This window comes from Staurois parvus, unplaced genomic scaffold (genome assembly GCF_062004578.1).
Source record: "Staurois parvus isolate SC_StPar_1 unplaced genomic scaffold, SC_StPar_1.0 ptg000388l, whole genome shotgun sequence".
NCBI lineage: Eukaryota > Metazoa > Chordata > Amphibia > Anura > Ranidae > Staurois > Staurois parvus.
Genome location: NW_028318184.1, coordinates 3026058 through 3047850, shown reverse-complemented (window position 1 = coordinate 3047850; position 21793 = coordinate 3026058). Strand labels below are relative to the sequence as shown.

The window sequence follows — 21793 nt, the reverse complement described above, 5'->3', positions numbered from 1 at the left end:
ATAAAATGGCAATACTTTGTCTCACAGTATTTGTGGAGCAGTTTTTCAAACACATTTTGTTTGGAAAAAATACACTTTAATGAATTTTAATGCAAGAAAACACAATAGATAACCTAGTTTAATTTGTAAAATATAAAAAATAATTTTACGCCGAGTAAATAGATACATATCACATTTTCAAATTGTGGAATGGTGACAAACTATGATACTTAAAAATCTTTTTAATTGTAAATAAATTAAAGTTACACCTAAGAACATAAAATCCCCCCAAAAAATTTTTCTAGGCCCCCCCACCCCCATATATATACATATGCCTGTAAATGTTGGGGGTGCCTACTCATGAAAATGTAGATTGTGATACACATGTTACATATCGCCACGCACATTGGAATGAAAGCAATATTTCTAGCACCAGACCTGTAATGACCTGTAATGCCAAACTGATGACCTATAGGGGGCTTTTAAAAGAGAAGTAGGGCTTTTTACCCCCCAGAGAGCGGGACTGTCAGCCACAGCTGTCTGCTCACCCCCCCAACACTGGGCTGTGAAGAGGGGGAGGGAGCGGCTAGCTCAGGCTCTCAGCACTGCACTAAGAGGCTGAGCCAGGTGCCATTCCAGATTCTGGGGTGGATCCTGACTGTGAAGTCGGGATCTTTTTCCAGCCTGAACAGGCCGAGTGACGTCAGCTGACAGTGGACTTCAGTCCTCTCGCAGCTAAAAACGGGTCACAGGAGTGGAGAACGAACTGCATTCCTGTGATCCACAGAAGTACAGCCAAAGGAGCTTCCACACCTGAAGGGCTGGTTCACATATATGCGGACTGGATGTGGTTTGAACTGCATCCAATCCATATGACATGTGAAATAGCATTGCTTCCTATGGTGCATGTTCACATATGTCCGGTGCACGGCTGGTGCAGATTCAGTGCGGTTTTAAAACGAATCATGTTCTATTTCTGAGCAGTGGCTTCAATTCAGGTGCTGATTACAGGGTATTGACCTCTATGGGAACCGTTCTTAAACCACATATGTGTGAACAGAATAAGATCTTGAGCTAATCCTGTCCTGAACCTGATGTAAACCTGACCTGAACCTGTGAACAACTACTGTATCAATTAGATGTGAAACCTGAGCTTCAAACCGCACTGCACATGTGTGAATCAGCTCTTAAAGCGTAGGAAATGGATGTTTGTCGCCTTTTTACAGGTACACACAAATTTAAGGTTTGACATGTTGGGTATCTATTTACTCGGTACAACCTCATCTTTTATATTTGACCTACAAATTTGGTAGTTTATTGTGCTTATGTGCCCTAAAATTCTTTTTTACTTTTTCAGTAATATTGTGTGACATAAAAAATTACAACTACCACTATTTTATTCTCTAGGGTGTCTGCTTTCAGAAAATATATATTGTTTTGGGGGTTGTGTAATCTTCAGGCCAAAAATTATTTTCTAAACGTGTGCAAAAAGATACAAAAACAGCTCTGACAGCAAAAAAAGGTTAACAGGTGTATGTTTTTACAGATTCACACTTTTTTTCACCAAAGATTCGCATGTTTTTACACAGGATTTCATTAAAAAAATGTCAGTCTTAGGTGAAAACATAGACCCTTTAGTGATTTCCTAAAAACTGTTTTTTTTTTTAAATATCTGGTAAGAGATTATCAGGAATAATGTGACAGATCTTTTGTTATTACACATATTCTTTGTATATTAAAGTGGAGCTCCACCCAAAAGGAAAGTTCTGCTTTAAGGCTTTGTCCCCCACACCCCATTAAGGATTGGCACCTTGGGGGTGCACTATTTTTACAGGTACCCGCTCCCACTTCTGCTGCGATCTCCTAGGTGATCTGAAGCAGAAATTGTCCTTCCCCTGTGGTCTTCTGGGACACATGACAGGTCCCAGAAGACTACAGGACTATTCACAAAGTGCAGAACTACTCGCACATGTGCAGGGGGCACCCGGCTATGAAGCAGCAAGCTGTCACAGCTGTCTCCCACACTGAAGATGCCAGTGCTGAAAAGAGAGGACGGCTGGAGAAACTGGCTGTGGTGAGGACACTGCGGGATCGAGGGACAGGTAAGTGTCTGTTTTTTAATAGTCAGCAGCTACGGTTTTTAAAGCTGCTGACTCTTAGTTGTTTTATCATACTGTGGCTGGAGCTCCACTTTAAGATTTGATGATGCTTTGCAGAATTTAGTAAACCCTTTTCTTAAGCCCATATGTATACTGTATAGGCAACCTCACAGAAGTAGGTCCTTATCTGTGAGGGCGCGTTCATAAGCCGCTCTATTTTGATCACGCTCTGTACAACGCGTTCCCAGCTCAAAGACTGAGCTGTCAGTAACAGCTCCTGCTTTCATACTAACAATTGGAAACCAGGAAGCCTGATTACTGGTATAGCCTCTGAAAGGCTCTCACAGAGATCAGTTGCTGTAAAGTCCACTCCTGTGTTGTTTTCACATCTTAAATGGAGAAATAGATACATATGCGTTCATTTACTAAAGGGGTATAGACTGTGTGCTTAGCAAGTGCCATTGCACTCATTTTCTCCAGAGCTTAGTGAAAATATTAATGCTTCACTTTGTAAAATATACCCAAGCTGGGCAAGGAAAATAAAAAAAATAAACAGCATTTTTGTTTGAATATGATTAGATGATGGAAAACAGCAGAGCTTCACCTCATTCACGAAGCTCTGGGGAAAAGAAATACAACTGCACTTGAAAAGTACATAGTCTATTTGCCTTTAGTAAGTCAACCCCATTGCATACATATAAGATCCATTATATAATACATTGTATACATTCAGGATATTGAAAAAAATAGGCGCTGTGGAAAATGCTCTCAGACAAGCACCTTAACCACTTGCCTACCAGGCACTTATACCCCCTTATTTACCAGGCCAATTTTCAGCTTTCAGCGCTGCCGCACTTTGATTGACAATTGCGCGGTCATGCAACATTGTACCCATATGAAATTTTGATCATTTTTTTCTCACAAATAGAGCTTTCTTTTGGTGGTATTTAATCGCCACTGGGCGCTTTACTTTTTGCGTTATAAATAAAAAAGATGCAAAAAATTTGAAAAAAAAAAAAGTTTCTTTGTTTCTATTATAAAATTTTTCAAACAGGTATTTTTTCTCCTTCACTGATGTGCGTTGATGAGGCAGCACTGATGGGCACTGATAGGCGGCACTGATGGGCACTGATAGGCAGCACTAAAGGCCACTGATAGGCAGTACTAATGAGGTGGCACGGATAGGCGGCACTGATAGACAGCACTAATGAGGTGTCACGGATAGGCGGCACTAATATGCAGCACCGATAGGCGGCACTGATAGGTGACACTGATGATGGGTACTGATAGACGGCACTGACTGGCATCACTGCTGGGCACTGACTGGCGCACTGACTGGCACAATCCCTGGGCACTGACTGGTGGCACTGACTGGCAGCACTGCTGGGCTGCACTGGTGGGTGGCACTGGTGGGCAGCACTGGTGGGTGGGCACAGGTGGGTGGCACTGGTGGGCACATGTGGGTGGCACTGCTGGGCACAGGTAGGTGGCACTTCTGGGCACAGGTGTGTGACACTGCAGAGTGGCACAGGTGGGTGCACTGCTGGGCACAGGTGGGTGATCTGCTGGGCACAGGTGGGCGGAGCTAGTAGGCGCACTGCTGGGCACAGGTGGGCGGAACTTGCGGGTGGCACTGCTGGGCACCGATCATCAGGGCACTGATCATTAGTGCCCTGATGATCGGTGCCGATCCCCGCTCTGACAACTGCCGGTTCTCGGCAGTACTTTCCTCACGATCTGACAGTGTGAGGAAAGTGCAGCCGAGAACCGGCACTTGCATTTCCCTCTGATCAGCGTGTCATTGGACACCGCTGATCACGTGGTAAAAGGCCGCTGTGATTGGCCTTTTACCACATCACGTGATCAGCTGTGTCCGTAGGACACAGCGATCACGGAGATCGCCGGGGGCGTGCCCCCTGGGGCGCGCAGGAGAGCGCGTTCTGGGAGGACGTCATATGACGTCCACTCAGAACTGGCCGGCCGCAGTGTAGCGTCATTCGGCTATCTGCGGTCGGCAACTAGTTAATGAAAGTGCATCTTTATTGGGTGAGACAAAGTAGCAAATATAATAAAATTTGACCAGCCTGAAGTGAACAGTGTGACTCCAATGGATGGCCCGTCCGCTCTGAAGGGAGCTGAGATCGAAGAACGCTCCTGTCGACTTCAAATCACATGGTGTCAGTGTACCTGCGTCCCGGGTGGTGTCACCATGGCAAGCGAAGGCGGTGTCCGGTGTTGGCTTCAGCTGGGAGCATGTGTAGGGTTACCAAGACGACATGTTTCGCGCAGTTGCGCTTTGTCAAGTGTCTGGTAACCCTTGCCGGCGGCCATTATATAGAAGACCATTAAAGGGAAGGCTGGCTGAGTGTAATTAGCAGGGGATGGGGTGTCAATCAGAGCGGACGACTCGTCCTCAAGCAATGCTGAATACAAATTTAAAAGTACAAATTGCAAATTATAGAAAGTGGTGCCAATTAATGGAGTGTTATGTATAAGAACACTATTGGAAAACATGATATACTATTATCTTTAGCATAATAAATGTAATAATAAAATAATTAAAAAAAAACTTTCATGTGGGAGAACTCTAAGTTAAAAATGACATCGCTGGTTCATGGAAGCTATGTCAAAAATGCGTTTATAGTGATGTAATTTTGGGTATATGGACAAGGAAGGGGGTGGGGAGAGGGGGAAGCTTGTCATATGAGAATAAAAATGACTGTATAAAAGGTACTGCTAAAATGAATATAGTCAAATCAATATGGGTATCAAATTAGGTAACTCATATGTTCGTAATCAAATAAACGCAATAGATGTGTAGTAACACGTATTCATAAATGAGTAAGCACAATATATACATGGTAACAGTGAAAATTAAAAAACAAGTGTTAATAAACAATGTTTATAAAAGAAATGGCAGTACATAACCATAATGGTTAGACAAAAAAAAAAAAAAAAAACACAGGAGGATCCTAGATCCGGGGACTATAAGTCATACTTGTTAGATAATGCTATGGATTTCAAGATCCTCACTGAGACCATTGGACGTCATAGAACCTAACTTGTAGATCCAGAACGTCTCTCTTACATAAACGGGCTAGTCTTTCATTGTCAGTAAATGTACCCTTTCCTGGAAGAATCGTCACCAGAGCTGGGATCAGGAGCCAGGAAGAATGGTCGCCAGAGCCGGGGTCAGAAGCCAGGAGGAGTCTTAGCCAAAGCCGAGTCGGTATCCAGGAAAGTAATGAGTAGCTAAACAGGAGCTTGCTGCTGTGCAAGAGACACTGCAGACAGCAGGCTTAAATGTGCAGACAGCAGGTTAAATACGTGTTACATGCATTGGAGCTAACTGGTACCATCTTAAAAGTATCCATTATATGGGAGGAGGAACGGATAGAGGAGATATCGCGAGGTCTGGATGTGTGGAGATGTTATATTAACATAGTTTTTACATGCGTTGGAGGTGAGAGTTCTGTGAGCAGAGTGGCACTATTATGGGCCACTATTACAATTCACCATGGAATTGTAGGGACGGTGTCAAATTATGTGACATTTGGAAATTTATGAACTCATTTATTGAAAGCTCCTTATTCACCTTATTCGTTAATTTGTATTTATGTTCTTGGTCATCTATTCACATTATGATTATCAGCACAGTTTATTCACCTGTATTGTTTACTAGCACTGATTGATGTCCATTAGCAGCACTTCATCACCTTTTTATTTATTTTTTTGTTGTTGTGGGAACACAATTGATATCAGCAGCAGCACCTATTCGTTTGTTTATTTATATTGTATAGTAGGCTCAGAAGTTCACTTATCTAAAGATAAAATTGCTAGATCAAGGTTTTATCTAGGTCAGTGTCAGACCAGCAGACCAATCGGGTCTGCCTGTCAGTTTTTCAGGTGGATCAGTACGGACCCTCCAGTCTTCCTCTATGGAGCAGCAGGTGTCAACGGACATGCTGACATCCAATCCTTTCCATTAAAAACAGATGGATGGGAGTCCCTTCTCTATCTCTTTGTCAGATTGGATTGGACGGCACTCTGGTGTAAATGGACAGGTGGCCCGTTTACATCCGACCTCCCATACAGAAGAGCTGGCTGTGTCTGCGCTACATAAGCGGAGCGTAAAATGATGCTATAAATAGTGAATACTTGTGAGCTATTATGAATGAGGTCTTCAGTGAATTATAAATAATTAATAAATAATTATCTGCTGGTATCATGCGCCTGGTGCGCTGGCACTCACACAGACTCACTTACTAGTGTTAATTCAGTAACAAAGATATTTATAGTGCCGCGGGCGAATTTAACTATTTTATATAGCATTAGGAGCGCGGCACTATAAATATCTTTGTTACATAAGCGGACACGGACTAGCCATCCGCCTGCTCAGATTCCCCGCTGTGCAGGTAGATGCCAATGGATCCCACCCCATGTGGAAGGGGCCAAAGAATAAACCCTCCTGGCGGTATTCCCGAGTGTAGTTCGGGGTTAACTTTCAGTACCAAAAGTGGTAACTCGGAGCTACACTCGGGAATAGCCTGCAGTGTTGCTGTGGGATCCCTCCAGCACTTACCTTGTCCTGCACTCCCGCGATGTCCCCCCGCAGCGTCCCCAGCCATCTCCTCCGGCCAATGCCGGCATCTGTCTTCCGGGTTCCGTTCCCTGCGACGTCGGGACATACGGGAGACGGAACCGGCGAGAAATTTTAAAATGTTAAAAAGTGACATTCACTAAGTACACTAAAATCACATAGTAAAACATTACTGTATCAAACCATTTCACATACATTTTGTCCCGAGTGCTTTGTCCTGTGCCCTGCCTGCATTTTTACTGTTCTTTCTGCCTGAAAACTGAGAAATGTCCATGGTGTCCAAAAAGCGTCCCTTTAGGTCAAAAGTGCTTTTAGACCGGCTAGAGAACAGCGATAGTAAATTAGAACCACTTGCAGAATTGAGTGATAATGATTTGTGGGGAAATTTGTCATCAGACACTGAAAACGATTTTGCGACTTTGCTCAGCAATGTGTGAACTTGGCGCTCTATTTCAAATTTCAGTCTTTTTGGTTTGATTATATTATTGAATTAAATTTATTATTATAATATTTTTTATGATTATTATATTATAATTTATGATTTCCTGTTTCAAATTTTATCCTACCCGGGATGTTTACTAGACTCTTGTTTGGACAGATTTCAGTGAGTTATTCCTAAAAATTACAGGCCTACAATAAAAAAATGACCTATTTCCATGCAAAAAAATGTACCGCTTTGAGCACAGAAATATTGACATAATCAGACCGCTAGGGAGGTTAAAGTGAAGAGTGGGGTCAAAGGTCAGGGTCAGGATCAGTGTATTTTAGGCAGGATTAAAAATAAAAATGTAATTTAGTATCCGTGTGAGTTAGCGTCAGTGGGTTTTAGGAAGAGTAAAAGAAGCAAACTGCACACTATTGTTTCTGTTACTATGGGCACACAGGTATGTGGTTGAGGAATCCATTACCATTTACTGACAAATGACAGGCCAATATGTCCTGAAAAAACCTGGATACACCTAGTTGTGATGATATGTATAGTTTTAACATGTCAACGTTGCAAAACTGTGTTTATATAGGGGATTGTGTAAGTTTTTTTTTTTTACCCTTCGTCATGAAAGGGTTAAATTGATGAAACCCAATATTTGGGTGCCTAGTAAGAAATATTGTAGTCAATCTAATTGAAAGACTTATATTTCCATCTATAACATGTCTATGCTTTGCTTTGGGTCACTCTTTTATACATAGGTATCTTGTGTTTTTTTGGGTTTTTTTTAGATCTCTTTTCAAGAAACTTGGTGAATCGATATGAAGGTCATTCTGTTCCTTGCGCTTTGTCTGTACTTAAGCTATTTCTCAGAGGGTAGGAAGTTAAGCAGGTGTGAGTCTGTAAAAATCGCCCAATCAAAATTGAATGGAGTTGCCGGAGCCAGTACTGCTGACTGTAAGTAGATCACACCGAAAAAATCACAATCGTTATCTGCATCAATGTAGAGCACGGGTGTCAAACTGGTGGTCCTCCAGCTGTTGCCAAACTACAAGTCCCATGAGGCATTGCAAGATTGACAGTTACAAGCATGACTCCCAAAGGTAGAGGCATGATGGGACTTGTAGTTTCACAACAGCTGGAGGGCAGCCAGTTTGACACCCCTGATGTAGAGTATATGCATGTAGAGTTCACACTCCTGCATCCTATAGTCTGTTTAATAGAATAGGGGTTCAATTGGCATATAATGTTATTTATTATATTTAGGATACATTTCTTTAAAAATCTTTATAATGCAAATTTTTTGGTAAAATATAAAGGGCGAAGTTTCTTTATGCAAATGGATAACATACATTCCAAGACTCAGAACTGCATGTTTAAATGTTTTAGAAGTAAGTGCTGCCTATTTTAACCACTTGCTCTCCTGAGGATTCACCCCGCTTCCTCACTAGGCCATTACTTTAACTGCGTTACTTTAACTGATAATTGCGCAGGTCATGCAGCAATGTACATAAATGAAATGTATGTCCTTTTTTTCCCCAGAAATAGAGTTTTTTCTTTTGGTGGTATTTGATCACCTCTGCACTTTTTTCGTTTTTGGGCTATAAACAAAAACAATTTTGAAATTGAAATTTATGAATTTTTGCTATAAAACATATCCAATTAAAAAAATGTTTTCCTAAATTTAGGCCAAAATGTACTCTGCTACAAATGTTTGCTAAAAAAAAATCCCAATACATGTATATTAATTGGTTTAAAGTTATAGCATCTACAAATGGCAGTATATATATATTGGAATTTTTTTTCTTAATACTAGCAATGGCGGCGATCAGTGACTTATAGCTGGACTGTGGCAGGCATCCTGACACTGAGTAGGAACGGACTAACGTCTACTGACATCTCCAGTGACACTAATACAGTGATCAGTGCTAATAAAAAGCATTGACACTGTACTAATGACACTGGGCAGGAAGGGGTTAACATCTGGGGCGATCAAAGGGTTAACTGTCTGCTGTGTGTGTTTTACTTGGGAGACATGCTGTGCAGAGAAATACAAAGCAGCATGTCCTTGCTGGCACGAGACAGACCTGTGTTGTTTATACTCAGATCTCTCCCCTCTCAGCCCTGCCAACAATCACCGAGTTCCATCCTGGAATCGACGGCTGGGACCCTGTAGCATTTTATTTTGAGACAGATAAAACTTTATTTTGGTGGTATTTATTCACCACTGGAATTTTTATTTTTTTACTATGTAAATGAAAAAGTCCAAACATTTTGAAAAAAAGTGTTTTTCTTATAGAATTTTGCAAATATATAATCTTTCGTCATAAATCTTGGCCAAAATCTATTCATCTATCTTTTAGTAAAAAAAAAACAAAATTAGTTTATAACTAAAAATTATTTTTCTAAAAAATTTTTTTTTACATTTTTATATTATTATTTAGGTTTTTTTTTTAACATACTGTCACCCTAGCAGTACAGTGTCACCATAGTGAAACTGTAATACTTGTGGGGGGTGATGATTTTTTTTTTCTTTTTTTACTCTGATTGCTTTTACACCCATAAAGGCTGTAAAAGCAATCATTTCTTCTCTATGGGTACATTCATGCAGCCATTGAGAAATACTATGAGAGCTGTGATTGGTCATAGCTTGTCACATGGTATAAAGACTGTTGTGAATAGCCTTGTACCATGTGACCTCTGTGATCATTCAGATTTCACAAGTAGTAAGCAATGATGTCAGGAAGTGACATCTTGCTTGCTACTTTTCATGTGATCACTGATTGGCCAATCAGTGATCATATGAATCGGGACCTCATACAGAGGTACAGTGATCGGTGTTTTGCTGTGTCCTCTGGACACAGCGGGCACCAGATCGCGGTGCCGAGCGCGCAAAGGCAGTGAATGCGGGGGCCTTTTATAAACGGCCACCTGCTCCTGCATTGGTCCCATCCGGCCGTTTATGTACATGGGCCAGATGGGAAGTGGTTAAAGACCGCATCTTATTCAACAGCGGTGCAGACTTATATGCCAACAATTATTTCCAGCAGTATATTTCCAGTTATTAACAAGTGGGCTTGATCATTGACTGAAATCTAACAGGTAAAATTGATGGTGTTGCTATATTGGATAGCATCATTTATTACGGCTATATGGCATGCTTATAGGTATATATTATTGAGTAAGATCTACTGCGGTTGACCAGTTGCCAATTACTATATGTGCTGCAGTGCCCACCATGGCGACACTGTACTGCTAGGGCAGTGGTTCTCAACCTTTCTAATGCCGCGACCCCTTAATACAGTTCCTCATGTTGTGGTGACCCCCAACCATAAAATTATTTTCATTGCTACTTCATAACTGTAATTTTGCAGTGGGAGGAGTAGTGCCATGTCATTGGTGTCAGTGGAAGGAGTAGTGCCCCATCACTGATGTCAGTGGGATGAATAGTGCCCCATCGTTGGTATCAGTGGGAGGAATAGTGCCCCATCGTTGGTATCAGTGGGATGAATAGTGCCCCATCACTGGTGTCAGTGGGAGGAATAGTGCCCCATCACTGATGTCAGTGGGATGCATAGTGCCCCATCACTGGTGTCAGTGGGAGGAATAGTGCCCCATCACTGGTGTCAGTGGGAGGAATAGTGCCCCATCACTGGTGTCAGTGGGAGGAATAGTGCCCCATCACTGGTGTCAGTGGGAGGAATAGTGCCCCATCGTTGGTGTCAGTGGGAGGAATAGTGCCCCATCGTTGGTGTCAGTGGGAGGAATAGTGCCCCATCGTTGGTGTCAGTGGGAGGAATAGTGCCCCATCGTTGGTGTCAGTGGGAGGAATAGTGCCCCATCGTTGGTGTCAGTGGGAGGAATAGTGCCCCATCGTTGGTGTCAGTGGGAGGAATAGTGCCCCATCGTTGGTGTCAGTGGGAGGAATAGTGCCCCATCGTTGGTGTCAGTGGGAGGAATAGTGCCCCATCGTTGGTGTCAGTGGGAGGAATAGTGCCCCATCGTTGGTGTCAGTGGGAGGAATAGTGCCCCATCGTTGGTGTCAGTGGGAGGAATAGTGCCCCATCGTTGGTGTAAGTGGGAGGAATAGTGCCCCATCGTTGGTGTCAGTGGGAGGAATAGTGCCCCATCGTTGGTGTCAGTGGGAGGAATAGTGCCCCATCGTTGGTGTCAGTGGGAGGAATAGTGCCCCATCGTTGGTATCAGTGGGAGGAATAGTGCCCCATCGTTGGTATCAGTGGGAGGAATAGTGCCCCATCGTTGGTGTCAGTGGGAGGAATAGTGCCCCATCGTTGGTGTCAGTGGGAGGAATAGTGCCCCATCATTGGTGTCAGTGGGGGGAGTAGTGCCCCATCATTGGTGTCAGTGGGGGGAGTAGTGCTCCATCATTGGTGTCAGTGGGGGGAGTAGTGCCCCATCATTGGTGTCAGTGGGAGGAATAGTGCCCCATCATTGGTGTCAGTGGGAGGAATAGTGCCCCATCATTGGTGTCAGTGGGAGGAGTAGTGCCCCATCATTGGTGTCAGTGGGGGGAGTAGTGCCCCATCATTGGTGTCAGTGGGGGGAGTAGTGCTCCATCACTGGTGTCAGTGGGGGGAGTAGTGCCCCATCACTGGTGTCAGTGGGAGGAGTAGTGCCCCATCACTGGTGTCAGTGGGAGGAATAGTGCCACATCATTGGTGTCAGTGGGAGGAATAGTGCCCCATCATTGGTGTCAGTGGGAGGAGTAGTGCCCCATCATTGGTGTCAGTGGGAGGAGTAGTGCCCCATCATTGGTGTCAGTGGGAGGAGTAGTGCCCCATCATTGGTGTCAGTGGGGGGAGTAGTGCCCCATCATTGGTGTCAGTGGGGGGAGTAGTGCTCCATCACTGGTGTCAGTGGGGGGAGTAGTGCCCCATCACTGGTGTCAGTGGGAGGAGTAGTGCTCCATCACTGGTGTCAGTGGGGGGAGTAGTGCCCCATCACTGGTGTCAGTGGGAGGAGTAGTGCCCCATCATTGGTGTCAGTGGGGGGAGTAGTGCCCCATCATTGGTGTCAGTGGGGGGAGTAGTGCCCCATCACTGGTGTCAGTGGGAGGAGTAGTGCTCCATCACTGGTGTCAGTGGGAGGAATAGTGCCACATCATTGGTGTCAGTGGGAGGAATAGTGCCCCATCATTGGTGTCAGTGGGAGGAATAGTGCCCCATCATTGGTGTCAGTGGGAGGAATAGTGCCCCATCATTGATGTCAGTGTGGTGGAGGGGAGAATAGTGCCCCATCATTGGGGTCAGGGGGGGGGAATAGTGCCCCATCGTTGGTGTCAGTGGGGGGAGGAATAGTGCCCCATCGTTGGTGTCAGTGGGGGGAGGAATAGTGCCCCATCGTTGGTGTCAGTGGGGGGAGGAATAGTGCCCCATCGTTGGTGTCAGTGGGGGGAGGAATAGTGCCCCATCGTTGGTGTCAGTGGGGGGAGGAATAGTGCCCCATCGTTGGTGTCAGTGGGGGGAGGAATAGTGCCCCATCGTTGGTGTCAGTGGGGGGAGGAATAGTGCCCCATCGTTGGTGTCAGTGGGGGGAGGAATAGTGCCCCATCGTTGGTGTCAGTGGGGGGAGGAATAGTGCCCCATCGTTGGTGTCAGTGGGGGGAGGAATAGTGCCCCATCGTTGGTGTCAGTGGGGGGAGGAATAGTGCCCCATCGTTGGTGTCAGTGGGGGGAGGAATAGTGTCCCATCGTTGGTGTCAGTGGGGGGAGGAATAGTGCCCCATCATTGGTGTCAGTGGGAGGAATAGTGCCCCATCATTGATGTCAGTGTGGTGGAGGGGAGAATAGTGCCCCATCATTGGGGTCAGGGGGGGGGGAAATAGTGCCCCATCGTTGGTGTCAGTGGGGGGAGGAATAGTGCCCCATCGTTGGTGTCAGTGGGGGGAGGAATAGTGCCCCATCGTTGGTGTCAGTGGGGGGAGGAATAGTGCCCCATCTTTGGTGTCAGTGGGGGGAGGAATTGTGCCCCATCGTTGGTGTCAGTGGGGGGAGGAATAGTGCCCCATCGTTGGTGTCAGTGGGGGGAGGAATAGTGCCCCATCGTTGGTGTCAGTGGGGGGAGGAATAGTGCCCCATGGTTGGTGTCAGTGGGGGGAGGAATAGTGCCCCATCGTTGGTGTCAGTGGGGGGAGGAATAGTGTCCCATCGTTGGTGTCAGTGGGGGGAGGAATAGTGCCCCATCGTTGGTGTCAGTGAGGGGAGGAATAGTGCCCCATCGTTGGTGTCAGTGGGGGGAGGAATAGTGCCCCATCGTTGGTGTCAGTGGGGGGAGGAATAGTGCCCCATCGTTGGTGTCAGTGGGGGGAGGAATAGTGCCCCATCGTTGGTGTCAGTGGGGGGAGGAATAGTGCCCCATCGTTGGTGTCAGTGGGGGGAGGAATAGTGCCCCATCGTTGGTGTCAGTGGGGGGAGGAATAGTGCCCCATCGTTGGTGTCAGTGGGGGGAGGAATAGTGCCACATCGTTGGTGTCAGTGGGGGGAGGAATAGTGCTCCATCACTGGTGTCAGTGGGGGGAGTAGTGCCCCATCACTGGTGTCAGTGGGAGGAGTAGTGCTCCATCACTGGTGTCAGTGGGAGGAATAGTGCCACATCATTGGTGTCAGTGGGAGGAATAGTGCCCCATCATTGGTGTCAGTGGGGGGAGTAGTGCCCCATCATTGGTGTCAGTGGGGGGAGTAGTGCCCCATCATTGGTGTCAGTGGGAGGAATAGTGCCCCATCACTGGTGTCAGTGGGGGGAGTAGTGCCCCATCACTGGTGTCAGTGGGAGTAGTGCCCCATCACTGGTGTCAGTGGGAGGAATAGTGCCACATCATTGGTGTCAGTGGGAGGAATAGTGCCCCATCATTGGTGTCAGTGGGGGGAGTAGTGCCCCATCATTGGTGTCAGTGGGGGGAGTAGTGCCCCATCATTGGTGTCAGTGGGAGGAATAGTGCCACATCATTGGTGTCAGTGGGAGGAATAGTGCCCCATCATTGGTGTCAGTGGGAGGAGTAGTGCCCCATCATTGGTGTCAGTGGGAGGAGTAGTGCCCCATCATTGGTGTCAGTGGGAGGAGTAGTGCCCCATCGTTGGTGTCAGTGGGGGGAGGAATAGTGCCCCATCGTTGGTGTCAGTGGGGGGAGGAATAGTGCCCCATCGTTGGTGTCAGTGGGGGGAGGAATAGTGCCACATCGTTGGTGTCAGTGGGGGGAGGAATAGTGCTCCATCACTGGTGTCAGTGGGGGGAGTAGTGCCCCATCACTGGTGTCAGTGGGAGGAGTAGTGCTCCATCACTGGTGTCAGTGGGAGGAATAGTGCCACATCATTGGTGTCAGTGGGAGGAATAGTGCCCCATCATTGGTGTCAGTGGGGGGAGTAGTGCCCCATCATTGGTGTCAGTGGGGGGAGTAGTGCCCCATCATTGGTGTCAGTGGGAGGAATAGTGCCCCATCACTGGTGTCAGTGGGGGGAGTAGTGCCCCATCACTGGTGTCAGTGGGAGTAGTGCCCCATCACTGGTGTCAGTGGGAGGAATAGTGCCACATCATTGGTGTCAGTGGGAGGAATAGTGCCCCATCATTGGTGTCAGTGGGGGGAGTAGTGCCCCATCATTGGTGTCAGTGGGGGGAGTAGTGCCCCATCATTGGTGTCAGTGGGAGGAATAGTGCCACATCATTGGTGTCAGTGGGAGGAATAGTGCCCCATCATTGGTGTCAGTGGGAGGAGTAGTGCCCCATCATTGGTGTCAGTGGGAGGAGTAGTGCCCCATCATTGGTGTCAGTGGGGGGAGTAGTGCCCCATCATTGATGTCAGTGGGGGGAGTAGTGCCCATCACTGGTGTCAGTGGGAGGAGTAGTGCTCCATCACTGGTGTCAGTGGGAGGAATAGTGCCACATCATTGGTGTCAGTGGGAGGAATAGTGCCCCATCATTGGTGTCAGTGGGGGGAGTAGTGCCCCATCATTGGTGTCAGTGGGGGGAGTAGTGCCCCATCATTGGTGTCAGTGGGAGGAATAGTGCCCCATCACTGGTGTCAGTGGGGGGAGTAGTGCCCCATCACTGGTGTCAGTGGGAGTAGTGCCCCATCACTGGTGTCAGTGGGAGGAATAGTGCCACATCATTGGTGTCAGTGGGAGGAATAGTGCCCCATCATTGGTGTCAGTGGGAGGAATAGTGCCCCATCATTGATGTCAGTGTGGTGGAGGGGAGAATAGTGCCCCATCATTGGGGTCGGGGGGGGGGGGGGAAATAGTGTCCCATCGTTGGTGTCAGTGGGGGGAGGAATAGTGCTCCATCACTGGTGTCAGTGGGGGGAGTAGTGCCCCATCACTGGTGTCAGTGGGAGGAGTAGTGCTCCATCACTGGTGTCAGTGGGAGGAATAGTGCCACATCATTGGTGTCAGTGGGAGGAATAGTGCCCCATCATTGGTGTCAGTGGGGGGAGTAGTGCCCCATCATTGGTGTCAGTGGGGGGAGTAGTGCCCCATCATTGGTGTCAGTGGGAGGAATAGTGCCCCATCACTGGTGTCAGTGGGGGGAGTAGTGCCCCATCACTGGTGTCAGTGGGAGTAGTGCCCCATCACTGGTGTCAGTGGGAGGAATAGTGCCCCATCACTGGTGTCAGTGGGGGGAGTAGTGCCCCATCACTGGTGTCAGTGGGAGGAATAGTGCCACATCATTGGTGTCAGTGGGAGGAATAGTGCCCCATCATTGGTGTCAGTGGGAGGAGTAGTGCCCCATCATTGGTGTCAGTGGGAGGAGTAGTGCCCCATCATTGGTGTCAGTGGGGGGAGTAGTGCCCCATCATTGGTGTCAGTGGGGGGAGTAGTGCCCCATCACTGGTGTCAGTGGGAGGAGTAGTGCTCCATCACTGGTGTCAGTGGGAGGAATAGTGCCACATCATTGGTGTCAGTGGGAGGAATAGTGCCCCATCATTGGTGTCAGTGGGGGGAGTAGTGCCCCATCATTGGTGTCAGTGGGGGGAGTAGTGCCCCATCATTGGTGTCAGTGGGAGGAATAGTGCCCCATCACTGGTGTCAGTGGGGGGAGTAGTGCCCCATCACTGGTGTCAGTGGGAGTAGTGCCCCATCACTGGTGTCAGTGGGAGGAATAGTGCCACATCATTGGTGTCAGTTGGAGGAATAGTGCCCCATCATTGGTGTCAGTGGGAGGAATAGTGCCCCATCATTGATGTCAGTGCGGTGGAGGGGAGAATAGTGCCCCATCATTGGGGTCGGGGGGGGGGGGAAATAGTGTCCCATCGTTGGTGTCAGTGGGGGGAGGAATAGTGCCCCATCATTGGTGTCAGTGGGAGGAATAGTGCCCCATCATTGATGTCAGTGTGGTGGAGGGGAGAATAGTGCCCCATCATTGGGGTCAGGGGGGGGGGAAATAGTGCCCCATCGTTGGTGTCAGTGGGGGGAGGAATAGTGCCCCATCGTTGGTGTCAGTGGGGGGAGGAATAGTGCCCCATCGTTGGTGTCAGTGGGGGGAGGAATAGTGCCCCATCGTTGGTGTCAGTGGGGGGAGGAATAGTGCCCCATCGTTGGTGTCAGTGGGGGGAGGAATAGTGCCCCATCGTTGGTGTCAGTGGGGGGAGGAATAGTGCCCCATCGTTGGTGTCAGTGGGGGGAGGAATAGTGCCCCATCGTTGGTGTCAGTGGGGGGAGGAATAGTGCCCCATCGTTGGTGTCAGTGGGGGGAAGAATAGTGCCACATCGTTGGTGTCAGTGGGGGGAGGAATAGTGCCACATCGTTGGTGTCAGTGGGGGGAGGAATAGTGCCACATCATTGGTGTCAGTGGGGGGAGGAATAGTGCCCCATCGTTGGTGTCAGTGGGGGGAGGAATAGTGCCCCATCGTTGGTGTCAGTGGGGGGAGGAATAGTGCCCCATCGTTGGTGTCAGTGGGGGGAGGAATAGTGCCCCATCGTTGGTGTCAGTGGGGGGAGGAATAGTGCCCCATCGTTGGTGTCAGTGGGGGGAGGAATAGTGCCCCATCGTTGGTGTCAGTGGGGGGAGGAATAGTGCCCCATCGTTGGTGTCAGTGGGGGGAGGAATAGTGCCCCATCGTTGGTGTCAGTGGGGGGAGGAATAGTGCCCCATCGTTGGTGTCAGTGGGGGGAGGAATAGTGCCCCATCGTTGGTATTAGTGACACAAATGATGGGGCACTACTCTTCCCACTGACACCAATGATACTTACTTTGCTGACCCCTGCTCCAGCCTGGGCTCGCTCTCTCACTTACCTGTCAGCTGTCTTCCTTCTCTGGCCGCTCTCCTCTTCACTCGCTCCGGCAGCTCCCTCGGTCTTCTTTGATGTACGCGCGCTGCCGCTCGGCTCCTCCTCTCCAAGCTCCACCTCCTCGCCGGTGATTGGCCGCCTGTGTGCCTCTCCTGAGCTACAGTTCCGGTGGCCAATCAGCGGCGAGGAGGCGGAGCTGCTGAGCGATCCCGGAGGTGTGGCCAGGTGACAGCAGCGTATCATCCCGCCCACACATCGCCGGAGACTGCAGCGGTGTCTCGGTTCCTAAGACCATCGGAAATATGTGTTTTCCGATGGTCTTAGGCGACCCCTGGGAAATGGTCGTTCGACCCCCAAAGGGGTCGCGACCCCCAGGTTGAGAACCGCTGTGCTAGGGTGACAGTATTAAAAAAAACCCATAAATAATAATATAAAAAAAATAAAAAAAGTTTAAAAATGATAATTTTTAGTTATAAACTAAATTGGCTTTTTTTTTTTTACTAAAAAGAAAACGGAATACATTTTGGCCAAGATTTATGAATAAATATTATTTATTTGCAAAATTTTATAAGAAAAACACTTTTCCAAATTTTTGGACTTTTTGATTTACATAGCAAAAAAAATAAAAATCCCAGCGGTGAATAAATACCACCAAAATAAAGCTTTATCTGTCAAAAAAATGGTAGAAAAAATTCATATGGGTACAGTGTTGCATGACAGCTCAATTGTCATTCAAAGTGTGATAGCGCTGAAAGCTGAAAATTGCCCTGGTCAGGAAGGGGGTAAAAGTGTCCGAACAGGAAGTGGTTAATATACATCTGTATTTTATCAGAATAATGTATTTATTTTAATTAACACAGGGGTATGTCTTGTGAAACATGAAAGTAATTTCGACACTGCAGCAATACACAACAATGGACGAAGCAGAGATTATGGAATATTTCAAATTAACAGCCAATATTGGTGCAATGATGGAAAGACAGCAGGAGCTACCAATGGATGTAATATTGACTGTAGAAGTAAGTATAATCGATTGACTGACTGATCTTGGAAATGCTCTCTTTCCAGAATGCATTTTTATTAACAAATATTCATACACTAGAGAAAGAAACATAATCACAGGAAACACTAGCTATGAAGTACAAATTTGTAAGTAGAATTATTTTGAAAGAAATACAGGAGGGGGGCATCAAGATTCCATGACCTACTTCTGACATACCTGGATGGATGTTATGCTGACCTAACAGCTAGCTGTTCAGGTAGATTTATTTTTAATTTTTTACACACTTTAAATTCAGCTTTTTTTAAAAAAAAATATAACATAGAACCCCCAATTATTATATATTTTCTGACAGCAGAGACCTTGGAGAATAAAATCAAATTTTGAAGGACAAATACACTAAAATAAAGTTTAGTGCACACAAACACAATATAATACCCATTTATTTTAAATAAAATATAAAAGATGATGTTGCTTCAAGATAATAGATATCACACATGCCAAAACTCAACATTTCACACACCACAAGACAGTCTTCAAGTGGTAGTAAACCGCATGTAGCGCCTAACCCCGCAGGAGCCACTGTAATTATTGTCCAGGTCTTCCCTAATTTAGCCCCGCAGCCAGGCACAAGGTAGTTTCACAGCCAGGTGCACACACACTTTCGCTCGTTCTCTCCAATGATCAGTCTAGGGGTTGTTTTGTAGTTTTATTATTATTTATTACTGCAGGATAAGAATTAATTACAGTTGAGAACAGAACTTGCTTAACCATTTGCCTTCCTGAAGATTTACTCCCCTTCCTGACCAGGCCATTTTTTGCGTTACACCACTGCGTTAATTTAACTGACAATTGCGTGGTCATGCAACGCTGCACCTAAATAAAATTTACGTCCTTTTTTTTTCCCCATGAATCGAGCTTTCTTTCGGTGGTATCTGATCGCCTGTGCATTTTTTTGTTTTCACTATTAAAAAAGCCGGACAATTTTGAGAAAAAAAACAATATTTTGGACTTTTTGCTATTAAAATGTCCAGTAAAAAAATTAAAAGAATCTAATTTCGTCATAAATTTTGGCCAAAATGTATTCTGCTACATGTCTTTGCTAAAAAAAAATCCCATTACAAATGGCGGTATATACACTGGGATTTTTTTTTTTTTTTTATATTTGCTGGTAATGGCAGCGATCAGCAACTTATAGTGGGACTGCGACAGGCATTCTAACACTGGAGGGATTTGACTTGATGTCACTGACATCCCCCAGTGACACCAATACAGGGATCAGTGCTAAAAAAAAAAAGCACTGACAATAATTTAGGCCAAAATGTACTCTGCTACAAATCTTTGCTAAAAAAAAAATCCCAATACAAGTATATTAATTGGTTTACGTGAAAGTTATAGCATCTACAAATGGCAGTATATACATATATTGGAATTTTTTTTCTTAATACTAGCAATGGCGGCGATCAGTGACTTATAGCGGGACTGCGGCAGGCATTCTGGCACTGAGTAGGAACGGACTAACGTCTTCTGACATCTCCAGTGACACTAATAAAGTGATCAGTGCTAATAAAAAGCACTGACACTGTACTAATGACACTGGGCAGGAAGGGGTTAACATGAGGGGCGATCAAAGGGTTAACTGTGTGCTGGGTGTGTTTTACTAGGGGGCTGTGTCTGTGTGCTTCACTGTAAGCATACTGCTTTGGATGGCTGTGCTTGCTTGTTATAGGCTTACCTGTAGGTATAAATCAACCACTTTAACACTGTTCAATACCATTTACCTAAGGGCAGGACACTGCCAGAACAAGGTCTGAACACGGCCCAAAACTATTCACCCAAGGACAGCACATCATCAGGAGACAGTGCCAACACCACTACAATACTATTTACCCAAGGGAAGGACATCACCAGGACATGGTCCTAACACTGCCCTATACAATTCACCCAAAAACAGAACATCGTGAGGAGATACAATAGTCCTAACTCCAATAAAACAGGATAGACAGGTTATAGACAGTCCTAACACTGCTCAATATTATTCATCAAAGAACATGCAATCAACAAGACGTAGTCCTACCACTTCTCCAGTAATATTCCCTCAAGGACATGGTATTACCAGAAGATAGTCCTAACCAGGGGCGGACTGACCATTTGGAAACTCGGGCGCTGCCCGAGGGCCTGGGGTCAGTAGGGGGCCCCATGAGATGCCCCTGGTACCTTTTTTCATAGGATTTTTGAGTTTGGGCAAGGACACAGGGGCCCCATGATCCCCTATTGCTCGGGGGCCCCATGATTTGTCAGTCCGCCCCTGGTCCTAACACTGCTCAAAACTATTCACCCAAGGAAAGGGCATCACCAGAAGACTGTTCTATGACAGTCCAATACTATTCACCCAAAAATCGTAGACATTCCTAACATTGCTTCATCTAAGGAAAGGACTTCACTAGGAGACAGTGCTAACACTACAACAATACTATTTATCCAAGGATGGGGCATCATTATGACACATATCTATAGTGGGAGAGAAACCCAGACTGCGTGTGCTGTATGTCCACACAAATCATATACAACTATGGACAGGATATGCAGCCATGGACTTTGTGTGGAAATCCTATAAAACACAACATTAAAAATTACTCTCCACATAGGGGTTCATATCATGCAAAGATTCTGATTACAATCCACATGTGGTCTTGACACATTTCAGGAATCCTTCTTCAAGGGCACATGGTACAGTATCAGTACACTGGAACCCACTCCTAATCTTTAAAGCGGTAGTAAACCGCTGACAAAAAAAAAAGAATAAGTCCCCTGCAAGGTAATGTCATAATGTGCTAGTTTGCATGGCATACTAGCACATTATGTAAAACTTACCTTAAAACGAAGCCCCCCCAGTGGCACGCTGTCATCGCTGTAGAGACTTCCATCTTCACCCGTCTTCCTTCCAGGTTCACAGGCTCCGGCATTCTGACAGGCCGGGCCACGACAATGTCAATCCCGCACATGCAGACCCCAGCACACAGCTCTGAAGGAACTGAATGGATATGCGGTTCCTTCAGAGTGCATACGCTGGATTAAATGAAGAGAGAATATCTCCTAAATGGTGCATGTTTAGGAGATTCTCATATTACCTATGGGTAAGATTTAATATAAGCTTACCTATAGGTATAATTAAAAAACAGAGTTTACAACCACTTAGAGTAATATCAGTCAGTAGGGTAGATTGCAAGTCATTACGATGTTCCACCTGGCCAGGGGAGTACTGATCATGTCTCTACATAGTGAAGTAGAGTGGATCTTTCTCACATACAAAAAAAGATGTCAGATCCTTTCAGAGCAACTATCTCTATTGTCAGCTTCAGCTTCCTCAAAAAACTAATTGGAGGATAGCTCTCCAATGGAGAACACCCCGGTGTCACTTAACTCATGAGGGAGGCAAGTCTTTA

General features: G+C 46.3%; 1 protein-coding gene across 2 annotated transcripts in view; it reads left to right on the top strand.

Annotated features, from left to right (window-relative positions):
• LOC149455798 (lysozyme C-like) overlaps positions 1–21793 on the top strand; it is an 87093-nt gene that overhangs the window by 59113 nt on the left and 6187 nt on the right. For both annotated transcript variants that reach the window (XM_089685885.1, XM_089685886.1), the window contains exons 2-3: positions 7897–8062; positions 18208–18366. In XM_089685885.1, coding sequence (XP_089542011.1) covers positions 7927–8062; positions 18208–18366 — 295 coding nt within the window. In that variant the 5' untranslated portion in view covers positions 7897–7926. The remainder of the gene's footprint in view (positions 1–7896; positions 8063–18207; positions 18367–21793) is intronic.